At 39.8% G+C, this 20,006-nt stretch overlaps 1 protein-coding gene across 1 annotated transcript in view; it reads left to right on the top strand.

Moving 5' to 3' along the window:
- Positions 1-20,006, top strand: part of MKLN1 (muskelin 1) — a 97,707-nt gene that overhangs the window by 76,905 nt on the left and 796 nt on the right. The window contains exons 13-17 of the mRNA XM_051615645.1: positions 3,522-3,669; positions 4,549-4,663; positions 7,266-7,405; positions 9,948-10,050; positions 18,674-18,728. Of these exons, the coding sequence (XP_051471605.1) occupies positions 3,522-3,669; positions 4,549-4,663; positions 7,266-7,405; positions 9,948-10,050; positions 18,674-18,728 (561 nt within the window). The remainder of the gene's footprint in view (positions 1-3,521; positions 3,670-4,548; positions 4,664-7,265; positions 7,406-9,947; positions 10,051-18,673; positions 18,729-20,006) is intronic.

Consider the following 20,006-nt stretch of genomic DNA (forward strand, 5'->3'; position numbering starts at 1 on the left):
TATTTTCAATTAGTTACTGCCTGCCCTTCTACCCTGGCCTGGTTAAGGAGATTATGGGAGGGGGAAAAACCTTAGTGGCACAAGAAAAGCATTCCTTCTACTAGGCTTGTTAGGATTGTGTTGTGTTTAGTGATGTCTCTGTACAGCTTTCCTCTTCCATCAGTGGTGTCTTGTCATAGGAGCCAAGTTAATAACGCACAGTGACAGGTCAGTGCTATGTTTAAAACAAGCAAGACTGAGCCCTCAGTTGCTGCTTTCTGTCCTTGGAGCTGGCTGCCCACAGCTGGCCTGAGCAATTGCTGGGCCTAGATGCACTCTGAGCAGTGTGGGATCAGTGGAGATTTGCTCCACATTGATTTACATCTTGATTTATGCAGAGAAACAGAAGAGTGAGCGAACTTCTGTGCAGCCATTCTTTCCACTTCATGCACCCCTTGCAGCTAGTGTATTACAAATAATATTTCTTGCATTTCAATGGCCTTATCGTGGCTGATTCTCACCCCTTGTTGCTTATGACTTTGAGTCCTAAAATTAAAAAAATACCTTCTGAGCAATCAGTAACTGTCACAGGTTCAGTTTTGTCTCCCATGCAGAATGAAATTTCCTTCCCAACTTATATTTTGGTACCTAAATATCACAAATACTTTTCACAACTTTTCATCCTGTGTTCCTCTCTAATATGCTGACCACAATGAATTGAATTGGATCCAGCATTTACTGCAAGTCTGCTGCACTTGCAGATGGTGAAGCTCTCTTACCCCCTAGTGGAAGTGTTTGTCAGTCATGAGTATTTTACATAGCCCTTTTGCTTTGTCAAGGACCAGGCTTCCTGGGTAAACATATTTTTGAGGTTTCTGTTGGGTTTAAAATATCACAGTCTTACTGTGCAATAGTTTTCAGGAACTTGTTTACCAAATGTGTGTTGTGTCTTTTTTAATCATTACGTCTAACTTTCTAGTTAGATCTTCTTCTGCAAAAGACTAGATGTCAACTTTGTCTAGCCTAAGGCACTACTTAAAAATGGCTTCTACACTGTTGCTTAGATAGGTCAAAGAGTTTGTCAGTTTCTCTTCATCTTAGGCCCTTACTCAATGTAAGGGTGGTTTTTATATGTATATTATTTTGCTAGCCATTCTGCATTTCGAAGAGTCTCAAGGAGAGATTGATGTACAACTGACTTGAATTTGGTTTTGATTGCACTTGCTGCAGATAAATCCTATTCTTAAAATCAAGAGTGAAAATCAGAGGCACTAAAGTTCGGCAGCTTTTTCCTCCATTGTTTAAATAATAATTTCAGCTTCACGAAATGGAGCACAAACCAGATACAAAATTCATTTATTTAATAACATTTCAGGAGGAGGGATGGAACTTCCACAGACAAGTTTCATATGCTTTCTGTACCAACAGTAATATAGCAAGTGTGTGCCTCGTAATTATAATAATTTTCATTTCAATGAGCCTGAGGTGTTAATGCTCTGAAGATTTGCATGCTTATTTTTCTAAAAACCAGCATGGGCTCCAATGTTCAAAGCAGCAGATAGGGTTGCAAAGACATTTTCCATGTACATTAGCATTGCTGATCAAATTTAGATGACTCCTGCCAGAAATGTCTCAAATATGCCTTGAATCCTTTTGAGTCAACAGTTCAGTCCCTGACTATGCAAGCAAATACACTATATGATAATTTTCAAAAATTCATGATATTTAGTCTGTAATTGTCTTTTCTGTTCTCAATTTCCTTATTGGGTGACTTTCACAGTACTTATTAGTCTTATTTAAAGACTTCCTTGTGGTAAGCAGCTAAAACAAGGTATGTAGTTGTTGTGCCAGCATTGTTCCCTGTTTTTTTTTTCCTCTGCTATGCTACCCATTTGCTTCTAAACTGGATTAGTTTTCCTTTGAAACTTTGTGGCAAAATTTAAGGTCAAAAGAAGCAGGTTTATGCTGATGAGGGCTCCAAAGGCTCTGCCTCCTGCTTTTCCATAAAACCTTAAGCAAGAATTTTGTCAACGGGACTCTGAGAATGAATTATCTGAGCATATTTTCAGTTTCTACTGAAGTTTACATAAGAATCAAGCTTTTTATTTTTTTTTTTTTTTTAAGAAATGTTTGGGCTTTTGGGCTTAGTTAAATGTTTCAGTAGGGGTTAAAACTGTAGAAAACCAACTGCTGCTCAGAATTTTTTTAATTGATGTTTATGACTTTCCTGGCCTACCCAATGGGAAGACTGAAGTACAAGACTGAAACCTCTTACCAAATGGCCTTGCAAAATACCATTTGGTGTCCTCTGAAACAGCAATATTAAATGGTTTATTAGCCCAGGGCTTGTTGTCTAAGCCTTGTGTGCAATTCACAGTTAATTGCAGGGAAGAATTTGCAAAATACAAGAGTTCTGAGAATTTTTCATGCCAAAATCTTGATTGAAGGCCAGGAGCCTTTACCAGCCTTTGTAAACTGACCCAGAAAGAGAAATGAAGACAAACAGGATCTGTAAACAGACATCACGTGCTCTTCACAAATACATTTTGGAAGGGTGGTTGCCTAGGGAAACAGGAAATGGGGAATTATACAACAAACAAAAAGGACTGCCAAACAAATTTGCTGACCGTTTTTCGGGGAATTATGATGAAAACTGCTGGAATCCTCAGTATTTCACCACATTTTTAAATCTGAAGGTGGAACAGAAGAGTATCTTGATAATTATACCACAATTATTTTGAAAATACAAAAAACCTCCTTGACATCTTGGTCCTAAAGGAAGCAATGCAAGGTTGTGAGCTATGTAACCTTGAGTTCATCTTTAATTTTTTTGAGTTTCTTAACTTTTTGGAATTATGCTTTCTGGAATCAGTGCTTCCTTTTATGGATGAGGTAATAACAAAATCACTCCACTCATATCTACAAGGATCATCTAGCTCTATCTGGAGACAATTTGCTCCTTGTTTCTGAACTGGTAGTTTCCCAAATAGTTCTGCCTATGTTTTTCCCTAGGAAACAGCGGCTCTCAGAATGGTTTGTGTGCTTTTCAGGATTCAAAATAGGAAGGAAATAAGGGAATTTGCTTTGGACTTTTCCTTAGCAGGGAAGGAGTCAGACTCTGGGTGAATCTTCTCCTCCTGCCTCTTACCCTGCTTTGAAGGGCATATGCAAGAAGCAAAATGTTTCTTGGTGACTTCTGCAGAGCTCCTGTTTTGATCTAAGTTGTAAATAACGAGTTCACTGTGCCACAGAGGTCACAGAAAATACCAGCTTGGGATCACTCAGTCCCAAGTTTTGGTTTTTGTATGAAAGATGAAGAAGTGAAAGTAATAAAAAGGAAGAAATTGGACAAACCAGGTAGTTACGTTAAACTTAAGATGCTCAGAATTCTGACAAGGTAGTTAGGTAAAATCTTCTGCTTCTCCTATCATGGATAGGAGAAAATCTGCTGAATTGCAGGGAGTGGGAAATGGATGTGTGATGCTTCTGTTCCTTTCTAGATCCTCTGTTGTTTTCAGTGTGTAACTTACTTTTTTTGTCAGTTCCAATGACAGGTTTCACTCAAAGGGCTACCATTGATCCCGAACTGAATGAAATCCATGTCTTGTCAGGGCTCAGTAAAGATAAGGAGAAGCGGGAAGAGAATGTAAGGAATTCCTTCTGGATTTATGACATTGTGAGGAACAGCTGGTAAGTTGATGAAAGGGGTGCTGTTGCTAACATCTACACCGACTTTCTTTAGAAAGGAGTCCTACACAATTCTGTCTCCCAGGTAACTCTGTAACCTCTTATAACCGTGGAGTTGTTGAAGACATCTGAATTCCCTTGAGGCACCTCTTTTTTCATAGTCTTCAGAGACATCATGGAAATAAGTCAGATGAAGGAGAGAAATCATTTGAACTTCTTTATTGGAGGCACATGGAGGGGGTGAGAGGAAGTAAGCCATTGTAAGAAGTTTCTTCTGTAGGAAGTGTTCAAGGCCAGGACTCATCATCAGTGCAGCAGGAGTCAGGAGTTGGACTTGATGATCCTCATAGGTCCCTTTCAACTCGGGATATTCTGTGATTCTAAAATAGTATACTCCATAATTGTAGAATCACAGAATGCTTTGAGTTGGAAGGGACATCAAAGATCATCTAGTTTCAACCCCCCTGCATGGCAGGGACACCTCCCACTAGACCAGGTTGCTCAGAGCCCCAAACACCCTGGGCTTGGAATGCTTCCAGGGGTGGGACTTCAAAAATAATGCATACTGATAATTCTTCTAGCAAATAAGGCAACATCTAAAGATACCTCCAAAGTTTAAGTAAAAACTTTCTAGAATTTTTTCATGTTTGGGCTTGTAATTGAGGACTGTGCTCAGCCAAGACGACCTTCTCTGATTGTCAGATGGGTTTTTTGTAGAGCTAAGAATGGGATAATAAAGGGAAATAATAGAGAGAAGTAAGGAAATCTTTGGTGTTTTATGCTAAGAGTTCAAGTTGACATTGTTTTTCCTTATGGCCTTTCAGTAACTTTTTCTTCTTCCTGTAGGTACTACTAATCATTACTTGCTGCCTTGTATTTCAGGTCTTGTGTCTATAAAAATGACCAAGCAGCAAAAGAGAATCCAGGTAAAAGCCTTCAGGAAGAGGAGCCCTGCCCAAGATTTGCCCATCAGTTGGTGTATGATGAATTGCATAAGGTATGAGGGTCCAGACACATCCATAATTATTTTTTTTTTTAGTGTTATTGCTTTTCCAGTGGAATTGCTTCTTCAGAGGTGGTAGAATGAATGTAGCTTTTTGTATAGTGTTAATGTTTGGGTTAATGTGGTGGGTAACTTTCATTTAATGTTTTATGTTTTGGAATAAGGTGCTAAGCTACCTCTTATGTCAACGTGAAGTAGGCATGATAGTTTCTAGATTAAATCAAAATGCAGACAATGAGATGTATACTAAACCTCTACACAACTGTCAGGCAGCTCCTGACATGACCTGTTTCTCATACTTGAGAACACTTGAAGCTTTGCTCATTATTCTCAGGGCCTTGATCTCACAACCTGTCGCTGATTGTGGAGTAATTTCTTTAGTTTAGCTGCCACATTTATCTCTCTAAATGGTCACAGATAGCAACATTTCAAGGAGAAGATAGTGTGTTTGAATGAACTAATCACTGTAAAGAATTGGCTGTAACAGGTGCCTTAATTTGCCCTACATGTCAGAATCAACTGTCAGTCTGACTTCAATGGACACGTTCATGCTTAGATGTGCTTAAAATTGTTTGTAGTGTATGTGACTGCTCAGTAAACTTTTAGCTTTGTGCAAAGTAATCAATAAAGCACAAACCCACAGATTAGGTTACTGTAACTTCATTAGCCTACGAATTTAAATTACTGTGACATGTTTAATCTTTCACAAATATTTTGCAATTAAAATAAACTTTCTAATTTTTGTTTAGTCTGAAACAGCCTGAATTAAAAAAGGCAAATGTACTTCAGTCTTATTATTCCATGGGATGTTAATCAAATTTGGGAAACCCAAGTAGCCCAAAAGTTGAGGACAGAGATTATTAAGGAGGGATAACTTCTATATGGAGGATTTGTATGGCTTGTCTTCATCACAGGCATTAGGCAGTGACTACTTTTCTGCCTTTAATGACTTATTTCCAAGTGTAAAAGTATGATGAGATTGAGAGAAGTATTTTGTTACTGTGAAGGTTGCTAAATGATGGCAGTTGCCCAGCTTTATCTGAAGAGCTGTTTGATGTGCTTGTTTTGAAGAGTCTTATTTTTAGAAAGCTCTATTTCAATGACCTTTCTAAACTCCACTGATATAAATAAGGAGAGTCTACATCAGTGGGATGCAGAATACATTGTTTTGAGTGATTATTTTTAAAGCCAGGCAAAAAGGTAGCCTGTTGGACTTGTTGAACCTCAGTATTTGAAGACCCTTTGTGGCATATTTAATATCAACAGGTCCAAGTCTGAAATACCAAACATTGTGAACAAATAAGTCCTTTTTTAACACTTCCACTTTTTTTGAGATGTTTGTGTCTCTGTAATTCTGGCCTTGCATTTCAAAGGTGTTTTATCCTGAAACTGTCTGACTGTTAAAGGCTCTACTTCAATTGAGTTACCTTGAACAAAAAAAATGAGTTTTACATACAGGTATACTTAATATTTCCATGATTTGTATTACGATTGCTAGAACTCTTTCTGAAAACAACCACAGTGATGGTTGTGATTTCTGATTCAAGATAAGGCTGGTGGTTTTTAACTCATTTCTTCTAAGCATTTCAGTTTTGGCTTGTTGTTTTACCCTTTATTCAGTTAGTTGTTTCCTTTGTGCCCATGTAGTGTATTGAGTGTCTTGCTGCTGTATTGAGGTGAGATAAATCTGCCCTTCCAAGGACTGTGGAAATTTTTCTCTGCAAGTCAAATTCAGTCTCCCTAGAGCTTACAGAACACCTTGGTCATTTCCCAAGATGTGGACGGACTGGGCTTGTTGTCACTTTACTTGGAGCACTTTTAGGACTTTCCACTCACTTTGCCAGTGTCTCTTGTCTTTGGGGAAGATAATGTTTTTTTCTGACTCAAGGAAAAGGCTGCTTGTATGAGCTGTGGTGCTGTAGTTGTGCAGCTTCACCATCAGTGCTCTGGCTGGAGCCAGTCTAAAAAGTCCTTTTTTTTTCTGAGTCTTCCTTACAAGCATAAAAGTTTCTTCTTCAAAGAAAATGTGTGACTGCTGGAGTCCTCTCACAGGTATATGGGTATAATCTGCTCATCCTAAATTGGAGAAGGGCTTAATACAGGTTCCTTAAGTTAGCCTCTCATGACAATGAGAATTTGGAGTCTTTGAAGATAAGATTGGAGAAAAGGTTGATAATCCATCAGTTTCAGTATTGTTTGCATCAAGTATTTTGAACAGGACAGAAAGAGTTGGCTCCAGTCCTTCTTTTCTGCTCATATCTTACGTGTGTAAGAATTTATCTTGCTCAGGCTTTTCCTAAATAAAGAGAGACCACATGGTTTGTGGTTGTCTGTTTATAAATATCTTGGAAAACTGCTAGAGGGTCGTTGTAACTGTGCAACTTTTTTATTATCTTAAAATGTAAGCAGTTTAAGGGAACTTTCTTCATCTCCTAAGGGACAAAGTAAGGCTAATAGCAAGCTGGAGCAGCTTGTCTAAAAAGCAGAGCTTTCTCTCTCAAGAATAAACCTCTCCAAAGATGCTGACATAGTAAATAGTCTGTGTTGAATAGATGTACACAAACAATCAACTTTGTGATCTGACTCATTTGCTTAGGTTCATTACTTGTTTGGAGGGAATCCTGGCAAGTCCTGCTCTCCAAAGATGAGATTAGATGATTTCTGGTCTCTGAAGCTCTGTCGACCTTCAAAGGAATACCTGCTAAGACACTGCAAATACCTCATAAGAAAGCACAGGTAAATAAAAAAAATTTCACAATTTTCTTTTCCTACGTGTCTATTAAAAAAAAAAAAAAAGCTAAAACTTGAAGATCTTTCAAACTGCTTTGGGATATGTCACTTTGTTTATATGATGGTCTACAGGTTTCTTGATTATTTTTAATTTAAAACAAATTATTTAAAGAATGAAAAGCAGTGGGGCAGGGCTAAATGACAACATGAACTTCATTCTGGTTTTACCAAGTTATTCTAAAACTGGAAAAATCTGGTGCAGGGAGTCGTGGGGAATGTTTAGATTCCCCTTTCACTCTGCTGCTCACCAATGTTTCAGTAGTGTCACCTCCCAAAGAAAGGAGTATGTTTCTGAAACACTGTGCTAGGAGGTAGTAACAGCTCGCAAGGATGCTGATGACGTCTGGGGGCTGGATGCCTTTGCACATCTGAGACTCAGCTGTGGTGAGGTCATCAGAGTTTCCCATTCAGAAGCACTTCAAAGATCTCACTTTTGCAGAATTCAGCCACACTGTGATGATTCTTTGCACTCTGGATGTTTCAGAGCTGCCTTTTATTTGCTATTTAGGGCAGCAGCTTTTCAAAATCAAGCTTATGGTGTCACCTTAGGCAAGAAGTTGCAGTGGTGAGGCAGCTTTTCAAGACCCAGCAAATTATTTGAAGCCAATAAATGCTTTTGTGTTCTTGGTGAGAATACTCTGTTATCAGGTTTTGCCAAGAGTTGGAGCTCAGTTTTTACTGATGGGATTTTACTTCTGAGGCAACAAGCAAATTGCTGTTCTCAGCTCACGATCACTGTGGCTGGATGAAACTTTTTGCAGATTAGCCACGCAATAGGTGTGTGTACCTACAAGAATGAATAAAAGGTCTTTCCCACTAATCTGGGAAGCTTGTTAAGCCCTCATGGGGTTGTATGCAAATGCAGCCTTCAGCCTCCAGAGGCAGCTCTGGTTTGCTTGTTTTTACATGCTTAAATTGCAGTCAGAAGAAATGTTACTGCATATTGTCTGGCAGAAATTTGGGGTTTATGCACAATGCTCCCATTTATTGGGGTCCACATGAAAGAAGCAAACATGACCAGCCAGGGACTGGTAGGGTGGGTGCTTTGCTGGAGTTCACGTGCCTCTCAGGGCTGGAGCTGAACTGTTGCAGAGTCACTTGGCTGTCCATTATCTGCACTCCCTCAAGTTCTAGGTATCAGAACATGCATTGGACTTGCATCATCCACTGCAGCAGCTGGAGTCCTGTTTGCCCTATTAACTTGTTTAGTGACAGTCAGCTATAGTGGAGCCAAGCTGGCCAGGCATAGAAGAACCAGGTGTCAATGGTTCCACTTGTTTAAGATAACTCAGCTCTCTGGACCATGGCAATATAATCTAAGAAAAATGTGTTACTGTTAGGAAGAAATCATGCTCAATTATCAAAGTGTTGTTTACAGCAGGTAACAGACACAGTCTTTGTGCTCCATGAACTGGCTAAATGACTTATATCTTTAGGCAATTTCAAAATTCAGGCTAGGGATGTCCACTGCAGTATCAATAGCCAAGTAGATGGCCCAAATAAATAAAACAATATGATTAAATCTACTCAGTGTGACTTCTTCCCATTTGCCAAGCTATGCCCTGCTAAAGATAATCAAAATATGTAGTGAATAAAGTACCTAGCATTGCTATAAGGCAGTTGATACAAGGCTGTTAAGTAACTGAGAACATGGCTTTTAGGGTCCTCACCTCTGGAATGCGGAATTGTCTGAGCTGGTTTCCTGGGAAATCTTAGTATTGTGTATTGGTGATTCAGAAGCTGGCAGAGTGCAATGCTGCCCTCAGTGGAGAGGTGATTGGGCAAAAAGATTTTAAACTTGACCTGTTGTAGGCTTATGCACCCAACTCAGTGCTGCAGGAAAGTAGCTCTGCTCACTGGGGATGCTGAGCCCAGAATAATTTTTGTATTAACTTCTGAAGAAGTTAGTTTCTGTTCATTAAAAGAAAATAAGAAAATAATGGTAGTGGTGCACAGGTTTTTACATACCTTGCCAAAGGTAGGATATTAAGGCACAGTGTTAATTGAATCTGAGGGATTTTCAGCCCCATAATGTGGTGTCTGGCAGAAACTCCTGTATTTCCAGTTACATTTCTGCACAGTCAGGAATGTAAATATCCCCGAGGTTGGAGTTCTCAAGGCTTGTCTATATCTGAACTGTGCTCCTCACTTGAGGTGCTGTTCATACCTTACTTTATTTGTGGAAAACAAACTCTGCTAAATGTTTTATATGCATGAGTTAAGAGCCTGCTGCCTTTGAAAGTTTTTAGTAAGAGCGTTATACTTCGCTCTTGTAACTCCCATACACTCCTCAAAAACACCCCAACGTGTTTCAGTCTGGCTCAAAAGCATGTACTTAGGCAGATATGAGGCTGAGCTGCCATTAACATTGTTTTATTTGGACATATTTGGCTGAAAGTTTCATTTGATAGGTTTTGCTCTTTCTAGAAATAGTACTTAGTCCTGAAGGAAGTGGTTGTGCTCATGTTTTCTGTGTCGTCCTTTGCAGGTTTGAAGAAAAAGCTCAGAATGACCCTCTTAGTGCACTGAAGTACCTGCAGAATGATTTGTATGTAACTGTGGATCATTCAGACCCCGAGGAGACAAAAGAGGTAGTGATGAACGATCTTTGTCTTATAATAAAATAAACTGTTCTCACATGGAGGCTTTAACCCTCTTAAACCTTGTTACTCAGTTTGGGAGAGCTCTACAGGTGCATGACATTTTGCTATATCTCATATTTCTCTGCACTAAAGATCATACTGCTTTAGAAACAGTAATTTTACAACTGCAGTTCCAGATAAAGTAGCTTTTATACTCAAAATAGTGAAGACTAGGCCTTTGTTTTAATTCCAGTGTACTGGTGTGTATTTTGGGAGCTTTAATTGAAATGTAAACTCTCTGAAATGTCACGAGTCTGTAGTTGGCTGTATGGTAGAAAGTGGCTCTTATTCACCCTGCATTTTGGCTTGTCAATATTAAATAGCTCTTGGGGGAGGGAAGGAGGTTTTTTGCTAGGTGATAAGTTTTTCTGGAGGTAGAATGTGTATATACATTGCTTGCTAACCTTAAACTCTTACTGCCTCTGCCTTTTGAATATTATCCAGTAGGCATGTTCTTTTTATTTATGTTCCAAGAAGTTGTCCCCATTCCCTGTTTTGATTCCATTACCACAGTACATGTCACTTTACAAAAAGGATTAAAGAAATAGTGAAAAGTGTCAGATAAGGTGGTTGATTTGATTCTCCCATTAATTTTCACATGGAATACAGGGCAGCTGGCTGGATGTACAAGCATATGCACCTCCTTAACAGGTAGATGAGGAAGGAGGAGACATTGTTTTTTATCCTCTTCTTGCGTTAGTGACTTTGGAATTGATTTGACAGCTCCTTTTATGAAACTGCAGGAGGAGAATGGGCACTGTTATTCCATGCTGAGTCTCTGGATTAAATCACTTAAGCTGTTGGTTTTAGCCTGTTACTTCAGATAAAGAAAAGATCATTATACAGACACTGAAGTCTTTTGGAGCAAAATATGCTTCTTGCATATGCATAGTATAGAATTGTAGAGTTAGAAAAATTAAGAAAAAATTCATTTACTTATATCAGGATCTTGGAACTGATCACATTTGTTATAATTTCTGGTTTGCCTTTATAAAAATCTGATCCAAGAAAATATTTAAGTGTTCTGCCTGTAAGTTCTCTCTTAGATGATTTATCGTTTAAATTGCTCCATATCAAGTAGTTTCACATCCTTTCTAGCAATTTCTAGCATAGAAATAACAGATAATTCTGCTTTTCTTCAGGTAGAAAAAGAGATATTTTTTTTCCCTGTGCAGCATGCTTCAAAGGGGCTCAGCCCAATTATTCCCCATCTTCCCAGTGTGGTAACACTTTCCTCTTCCTATTTGAACCTGTAACAACATACAAAAACCATTCTGATGCTTCCCTCCCAACCTCCTCCTCCCTCCCAACCACTTATAAGACCATGTCCTGTGTTCTCCCACCTCCCTCTTTCTCCATGTCATACTTGTAGCCCCATCCTGCCTGAGATGGCCTTGTCTCTTTGGCCAGTTACTCCTTAGGAGATGTTGCAGCTCGTGGCTGGCTGTGACTTTTCATTGCCTGGACAGAAAAGATTGGTGATGTGCTCAGCAAGCTCCTCTCCTATTAAATCATTTGCCTGCTGGCACCAGCAGACCAAAGGAACCGCCATAAAGGCTGCACATTCTGTATGTCTGGTTTAGGAAATACTTTGGTTTCCTACATTTGGTTTTCCTAGTTCTGTGTGTAGTATTTAACTTGTCCACCTTGTAAGAATGAAGAATTTAACTGACTGCATGAGCTTCTCTGAGATTTTGGAGGAAAGTTGCTTTATCATACAAGGTAGAAATAGCATAATTTTTGTTTAAATATATCTTTTCATAGAGCTTGCTGGTGTTCTGCACATTGATCATGTAGTGTATGAGCTCAATCCAGCTGACTGAATATATTGTGAATCCTTTCTCTTCAGCCTAATGCCTGATCTGAACAAAACTCAATGGCTTCTGTCTGTCAGATCAATGCATGCTATTCAGCAGAAATAAAGCTGCCATGCCAATGGTTTCCTAAAATCATTTAACAATTTCTGGGAGGCTTTTTTATTTGAGTTTTGGTTGCTAGTGATTTGTTGTTGTTGTTGTTTTTTCTTTTTTTCATAAATTTTGATAGTCAAAAAGCTTTAACTTCCAAAGCTTTTTACAATGGAACAGATCTGCCAGGTATGTGGCATAAAGCCAGCTACTGCACTGGTACTAACTGGGTGTATTTCCAGTTGACGTCAATTCACCTTCCGGTTATCACATGGAGTTGGCTTTTTGCTCTGGCATTACATCTTCAAATAGCTCTTGTGCTTTCCAAAGAACTGACGCAGGCTTTTTGGATCCCATATCAAATTTCAAGCACCAATTTGATTGTGTGTCTAAGCCCGAACACCTACATACTCTGTCTTTATTTGTGGCTGAGATCTTCTTAATATCAAAGGCTGTATATCTGATTGGCTTGATCTGTTCTGGCTACAGCTGTTGAACATTGTAAGGCTTCTTAGTGTGGCAGATCTTAAGGGAATTGGTTTTTCCCTGTTGTGTTCCCCTCTCTCCAAGGCAACTGTTAAATTTGGGAATGACCAAGCTGAGCACGTTTGTCACAACTTTATGCTACAGTTCTCTTAGAGACCGGTCTATATGGTTTGATATGGTTTGATAGATTGAGATATGGATAATGTTGTATAATATTACATGCAGAATTTCACTTTGAGGCAAGGCTTGCTTGCTTTATAGTAGAAGTAATTTCTTCTAACTTTGTTAGGCAAATTTCTTCAGCTGTTTTGAGTTGCGTGCCAAAGAAAATAAAACAGACTGTTCTTGAAACCCACTTTGTCGTTAGTAACCAATTTTGTTTAAAGTAGCACGAATGATTGACAGTCAGAACATACCCCCAGATTTTCATTCCTTCGTTGTGAATTTTAGGGATGTTAATAGGATTATAGTTTTGTTTCTTTTCTTTATATATTATTCTAAATTGAAGTAGATGCCTGCAAGTAACAGCTATTGCATGGGTGCTTGTTTTAGTAGCCACAGTCTGTTTGTCAGCCCTGTTGCTGCTGTTGCCCACAAATGCAGGTCCAGTTCTCTCTTTGATTCTGCTTGAAATCACAAACTTCTTCAGTTATTTCAGGGTTTTCAGATCAGTGAATCTTATTTTACTGTGGATTAATAGCTCTGACACTGTATATAAAGGGAGGTAGATTTGCAGAGCACATGGGTGTTTGTCCATGAATTCTAGTTCATGGAGAGATTTTTGTATAAAAAGCTGACATTTGTTGGCATAAAAATTTCTGGTGATATGGGTGTTCTGTGTCACATAGACACAGTCGTGCATTTGGTGGTAGCTTGGAAGTACAGGCTTTTAATGATAAAAGGATGGTCAAAATAGAAAATAAAAATTAATTCCCAGTTTTGTACTTATGTCAAGGAAAAAGCACGTGCTCTTAAAGCACAGAAACATCAGTAGGTCACATTCAAGAGTAAACGTGTTCTTTGAGCAGTGGGCTATAGAAGAAATCAAGACGACAAAATTGCAAGTGCTGCCCAGGTGAAGGAGGGTAAGATGATTTTGTACATTGAGATTGAGATTCAGTTAAATGATGAAGCTCAATCCCATGATCGCTGTAGAACGAAATGCAAGTAAAACTAGCAGTATGTTTTTCTTGGAGCATGGTAAGAGAAGAAGCAAGGACCTAGAGGCCAATTTGAGGCCTGACTAGCTTGTAGACCAAGGCTGGAGGCCCGTGTTCGAGGCTGCTTCATACGTTCCATTCTTAAGACCTTGTCTTTAATACTTTGCCAGATAAAGGCAGCAGGGCCCAAAAGTATTGTTTCGGTCTACATTAGACTGATATTTCTGGGAAAATTGAAGCCCAAATGGGAAAAATAGTTCTAGGAAAATACTAAGAAAAGCATGCTTTTCTTCTACATGTCCTGCTGTGATTCTTTGTAAAGCCTCAGAGTCTGAGTGCTGCAGGAGCAGGGGCTGTGGAGCCAGGAAGGCTTTACAAAAACAGCGTTCAGCCTTCTCAACTTCAGCTAGTGCCGGCTCCGTCCTCAAAGAATTTGAGTTTCATTTCTGCTTTGAGACTACACTGTGAGATGCCATCCCAACTGAACTGGTCAAAGCCGAGAAAGTGTTTTATGCTGTGAGCTGAGTGCTTGGAGGGCAGACACTACGGAGGAGGACCGATGTCTGATTCATTCAACCTGCTGGGGATCCTAAACAGGAGTTACTCATTTCCCCCTTAGCGTTAACCCCTTGTTGGCACAACAGGCAGAGTTGTGCACTAAGACTTGCATGGGTTGCCACATGACTGAGTTGCTTTTATGCTGAGGGTAGGAACCTAGATAAAGGACACACAACTGATAAAAGATCAGTAATGTTGGTAGCATTAAGGTCTTAATTAGGAAAATGGCAGAATTAACATTACCCTTGTGGCCTTAATTTAGCCTCTGTCTGAATGTGGTTGATAGTATTAGTTCACCTCATATGTGGCCAGCAGGTCAAAGGAGGTTCTCAACTCTTTCTGCTCTGCTCTAGTGAGTCCATAGCTGGAGTATTGTGTCTGGTTCTGGGCTCCCCAGTTGAAGAGGGATAGGGATATGCTGGAAAGAGTCCAATGAAGAGCTACAAGGGTGATTGAGGGACTGGAACATCTGTCATACAAGGAAATGAGACCTTTAGTCTTGAGAAGAGAAGACCAAGAGGAGACCTTATTGATGTCTAAATATCTGAAGGGTGGGTGTCAAAATGGGCCAGTCTCTTTTCAGTGGTGCCCTGTGGTAGGACGAGGGAAAACGGCACCAAGGTACAACACAGGAAGTTCCACCTCAACATGAGGAAAAACTGATTTTTTGTGAGAGTGATGGGACACTGGAACAGGCTGCCCAGAGAGGCTGTGGAGTCTCCTTTTCTGGAGATTTTCAAGACCCATCTGGACACATTCCTGTGTGATCTATCCTAGGTGTTCCTGCTGCAACAGGGGAATTGGACTCAATCTTCAGAAGTCCCTTCCAACCCCTGTGATTCTGTAACTAATAAGCCAGATATATGACTAATACAGTGTTATATGAGTTAAGCAGATACATTTATCTCTAAGGGACCCCTGCCTCCCTTCAGAAGTTGGGTTGGATCTCTCCAGGAGGGAGAAGTTAATTGTATAATGAAGGGAACTGCTGTATTTTGAATGGAGGCTTAATTTGGAATGGAAGAAACTAGGGAGCCAGAGGGATTGGCAGAAGAAAATGGGTGATGATGTGATTAAAGCAGTTGGGTGCTTCTGCTGGATAATTGAATTCTGGTCCTGCCTCTGTAACAGAGTTGCTATGTGACGTTAAGCAAATTGTTTTTCCTAGATGGTCATTAATTGTGTCTTCCATTCTGGCGCCTGATGGGAAAGATTTGAGGTTTGATTTGCCTTCAGGGCTTTGCTCTTCTGGCTGCAAGTGAATTCAGAAGCCATTGCATAATACTATGTATTCTGAAAAATCAGATTCTGGTAGTTTCAAATAGGGGACCCAGAATTAATCAGAATTTGAAGTGCTGTCTGTTATGATAACAATTATTATGATGGAAAAACTGATGAAGAAATCAGTTTCTTCTTGAGAGCAGAGTTTGAACTTCATGAAGAAAACATATTGGGTATTTGCTTTGAACAGTGTGTAATTTCAAAACAACAAACCTCAAAATCAGCTGAAGTGCAGTGATCAGTGCAGTCATCAAGGAAGGAGACAAGATACTCCTTCCCCACAGAAGTGGAAAAAGTTTTCACACAGCCATGAAAATCCATCATACCTAGTGCAGATGAGGTGAGAATACTTGGCAGAAGGTCTTTTCAATGGATTTTTGGTCTCAGTTCAGCAAGTTACTAGCTGGATCCTGCTTCTGTGGTCTCTTAGCTGAGCATTCTGAGACCCTGCCTGAAGCAGGATGGCTGCTGGCATTGCTGGAGAAGGACAGGGAAACTCCTCAAAGCATGTGGCATCTGCTTTGTCCCAGCCTGTCTGGCTTCATGTGCCACCAGGCAGTTGGCAGCAGGCCTGTAAGGCAATTGTGTGTGAGGGGAAGAAGGCCAGGACATGGCACTTGCTATCAGAAGCAGCACAGATTAGCCACCCATTTTATTGGAACTTTTGGAGCTGTTTATGCTGGGCATCTGTTTAAGTACATTGCTGATTTGGAGCCAAGCACCTCTTAGAAGTCAGCTAGCTGTGAAATACATGTGTTGCATTCGAGTCCCTTTTGATTTCATGCAACCAGACCTCTCACTCAAGAGGGTACTTAATCAACCTCTTCCCCCTGTTGTGTAGTCTGTCAATCCTGTATCTTTCTAACCTGTTCTTAAATACCTCCAGTGCTAGTTTCCCGTGATGACCTCCTCAGAAGACTGCAAATTTATTCCGGCACTCTATAGTCCTTGTTTTTCTTCTTGATCTCATGTTGAAATTGATCTTGTTGAAGTATTTGTGTGGCTTCTTGCACTTAATTGTAGTTTTGCCTTTTTGTAGTGGCCTTAACATTTGTGACTTTTTGCAGTTTCATCCTTGGATATTATGTGGAGTTGTTGCAATCCTGACTGCTTTAAACTTTCTTTATAGATCTTGATTTTCAGGCCACTTGATTTTTTTCTAGTGCTTTTTCATCTGTTGCTAATTGATACAGGGCATCCAAAAGTGGTTGCATCCTGAAAGGAGATTGTAGCGAGGTGAGTCTTTGTCTCTTCTCCCAGGTTTCAAGTGATAAGCAAGAGGAAATGGCCTTAAGTTGTGCCAGCAGAGGGTTAGATTGGTTATTATGAAAGAATTTATTTACCAAAAGGGTTGAACAGGCTATCCAGGGAAGTGGCAGAGTCAGGATCCTTGGAGGCATTTAAAAGCTGTGTAGATGTGGTGCTGAGGGACATGGTTTAGTGGTGGCAGTGGTGGGTTAATAGTTGACCTTGAGGATCTTAAAGGTCTTTTCCAACCAAAATCATTCTGTGATTGTAGATGTGACTTATGAGCCTTGGTAACAGCAAGAGCACTCGATTTACTTGAAGATCCCACCCCTTTTAATGCATATTCTAGACATTATTCATTTCTGCAGTAGGGTGTTACTGACCTATTATAACTCCTAAATGCAATGTCACGAAGCCCAAGTACCTTGATCTGGTTTGTATTGCTGATTGTTTTCCTCTATCTTGATTTGAACTTGGCCTTAGTGAATTGCACCTTGATCCATCATTACAAGCTAGATGAAGTGGAAGCAGTCTGAAGCATGTCTGCTACCATGCTGCCAGCCTGGCTGAGCGTGGTGGCAGGTCTGTGGACTCAGTGGCTGTGTCCTGCTCTGTCAAGCAGGTTATCACTGAAAACCCAGAAACAAGCCAACCCTGGGGCACAGATGAATCTCTTCTGATTCATGGCTCCATTTTGATGTCAAACCATTGATGGCTACCCACAGTAAAGTTACTTGACCTATTTGCCACTTCCTGTTAGCTTAATTTAGCCTTGATAATTTCCTATAAATATCACAGAAAAGCATCAGAACTCCTGTGAAAGTCAGAATGGACAAAATCTATTGCCAAGTCCCATCCTAGGGCTTGCTGCCCTGTTGTAAAAGAAATCAGATTGATGTGATACAACTTGTTGCCAAAACCACATTGGCTGCTACTCGTCACCTTCCCCACTGCTAGATGCCTTCAAATGTTGCCTTCCCAGTTTTTCCTTGAAATGGAAGTTAAATTGATGGATACACAATTCCTGACTTTTCTACCTACTCCTTCCCTGAACATACTTGCTTCCCTATTTTTTATTTTTCCTCCCCTTCTTTCCTTGGGGCTGTGTGCTATAAAGACACACAGGTGAGAAAAGATTACAGGCCTTTAAGGGATTGGTTAATTCTTTAAGGAAACATGACAAAGCTTTTTTTACTTTCCTACAGCATGGGTAACTGAAAACAGTAGCTACTGGTAGAGGAAGGTGCTGTGTTCACTGTCTTAGAAGTAAGACATTAAAGGAGAATAAAACCATTAATGTACTACTTAAGATGTTTTTATTATTTTTTCTGATGTTCCCAAGCAGAGTGTTTTGGTTTTTGTGTTTTGTTGTGGTTTTGTTTTTGTTTTTGTTTTTTTAATTTAAAAAGACATGGCCTTAAACTTGTTGTATGAGCTTCTCTGCCAGCTCAGAAATGTTGCCATTAAAAGCTTTCTCTGTGTTCTAGAAGATCATGCTGCACTGTAGCAGTTACCCTGTTTTTGTGCCATCTAACCCTTGCTCACTGAGGCTGTACCACGCTCATCCCTGACAATACTGTTGTGTGGAAGAGTCTCTACCTTCTGTGGTAGCTGCCAGATATCTGCAAGAAAAGTGTATAAAAAAATTAGGTTTTAGGGCTGCCAGTCAAGTGTCTTTCCTTGCATCAATGCTACTCTAATTCTAGGAAGCATCCAACTTGCTTAGCCAAGGTGACAAATTGTATTGTTCAAATGGAAGTGTCTGCTGCTGTTGTTCGTATGTGTGACACAGTACTTCTAAAGGTAGTGCAAAGAAAACAGCAACTCTAAGGCCACTTGAACTTCTTTGAGTATTTTGGGGTTTTTCCTGTGGAGTTAATAACACCTTTTTTTCTTTCCTTCTTCCTTGTCCCCCTACCTCCTCTTCTGCAGTTTCAGCTTCTTGCCTCAGCATTATTTAAGTCTGGCTCAGATTTCACCACTCTTGGTAAGTATTGTGTATCAGAAGAATTATACTAAGTATATTCCCTCTGTTAATTTCTTTTAGTTTCTACTGTTATTTATATCAAATGTTATAGTTCACATGAATATTGTAAGCCCTTTTTGGTTTGAATATGTGAAGTGCCACTGCATAGACATTTGAGAGAGTATTTATAATGACCAGCGTCCAGTGCCTCAAGCCCATATTTAAAATGTCTGTCACTAGTGGTTTTAAACCCAAGTCTCCTGGGATAATTTTCTGTCTCTTATTACATCTGATGCTTCACCGTTACCCAAATAAACAGATGCTTTGGTCAGAATAAAGCACCTCCTGTCATGTCACTTTGGAATCTCACAGCATGGCTACGGCTCTGTTTGCTGTGATAACTGCAATTCCTGGAGTAGTTTGGTTCACTCTGTTCTTTGCAAAACTAGTTCTTTGGGCAGAATGTCAAAAGTGAAGAAAACAGTGGCTTGTAGGGCTGGAAAACAGGAGGTCTGAGCCAAAGCCGTAATTTGTTTCACTGTTGTGTCCAGTTAACTCTTTCAAACAGTTGAGAGATTACTTCTGGGTAAGGTACAGGAAGGCTGTAGGCATAAATTGCATTCTTGTCATGATGTGTTGTCCTCAAGTTGCTGAGCTCTTGCTAGGAGCATGGATGACTTCCGTTTTTGATGAATGCATAAATCCCAGTCTAAGGAACTCTGAGGGAAGGAAAAAGCCCCCTGAACTATGCCTGGCTGGATGAGCAGGCTCTGCTGCGCTATGTGGTTTGGAAGACCTTCTCTAGTTGATGCTGAAGAATGAGGTTTTTTTAAAGAAAGAAAAACCAATTTCAGAAAGGCTTCCCCCCCGCCCCCAGTTTTAAATGTTCTAAATGTGGAATTATTTCTTGACAATATATTTTATTTGGTGGTTGGCTTTACAAATAGGAAGATACATACATTAAGTGGTGTTTCTAAAAGAAAAAAAAAACCCAAGTCCTCCTTGATTTATTAACTTGGTTGACTTTGATTAACTGAAGAGTGAGTTCACTGGATTAAAAACATTCCTTTGAGATACCAATGATTGAAGTAATACAAAGCAGAGGAAATGGTTGTATGTTGCTCTATTGTTCTTGCTGTTGATGATTTAAGTATGAGGATTTGGGTAAACAATTCTTCTGCTGCAGAGTAAACCCTCCCCTTTTGGGAGGTAGCACTTTACAAAACTAGTTGGCAAAGCACCCTTGTGCCAAGATGCAGCCTGAGCCCTTGGTGCAAGTCCAGTGATTAAGTAGCAACT

This window comes from Apus apus, chromosome 1, assembly GCF_020740795.1.
Source record: "Apus apus isolate bApuApu2 chromosome 1, bApuApu2.pri.cur, whole genome shotgun sequence".
Taxonomy (NCBI): domain Eukaryota; kingdom Metazoa; phylum Chordata; class Aves; order Apodiformes; family Apodidae; genus Apus; species Apus apus.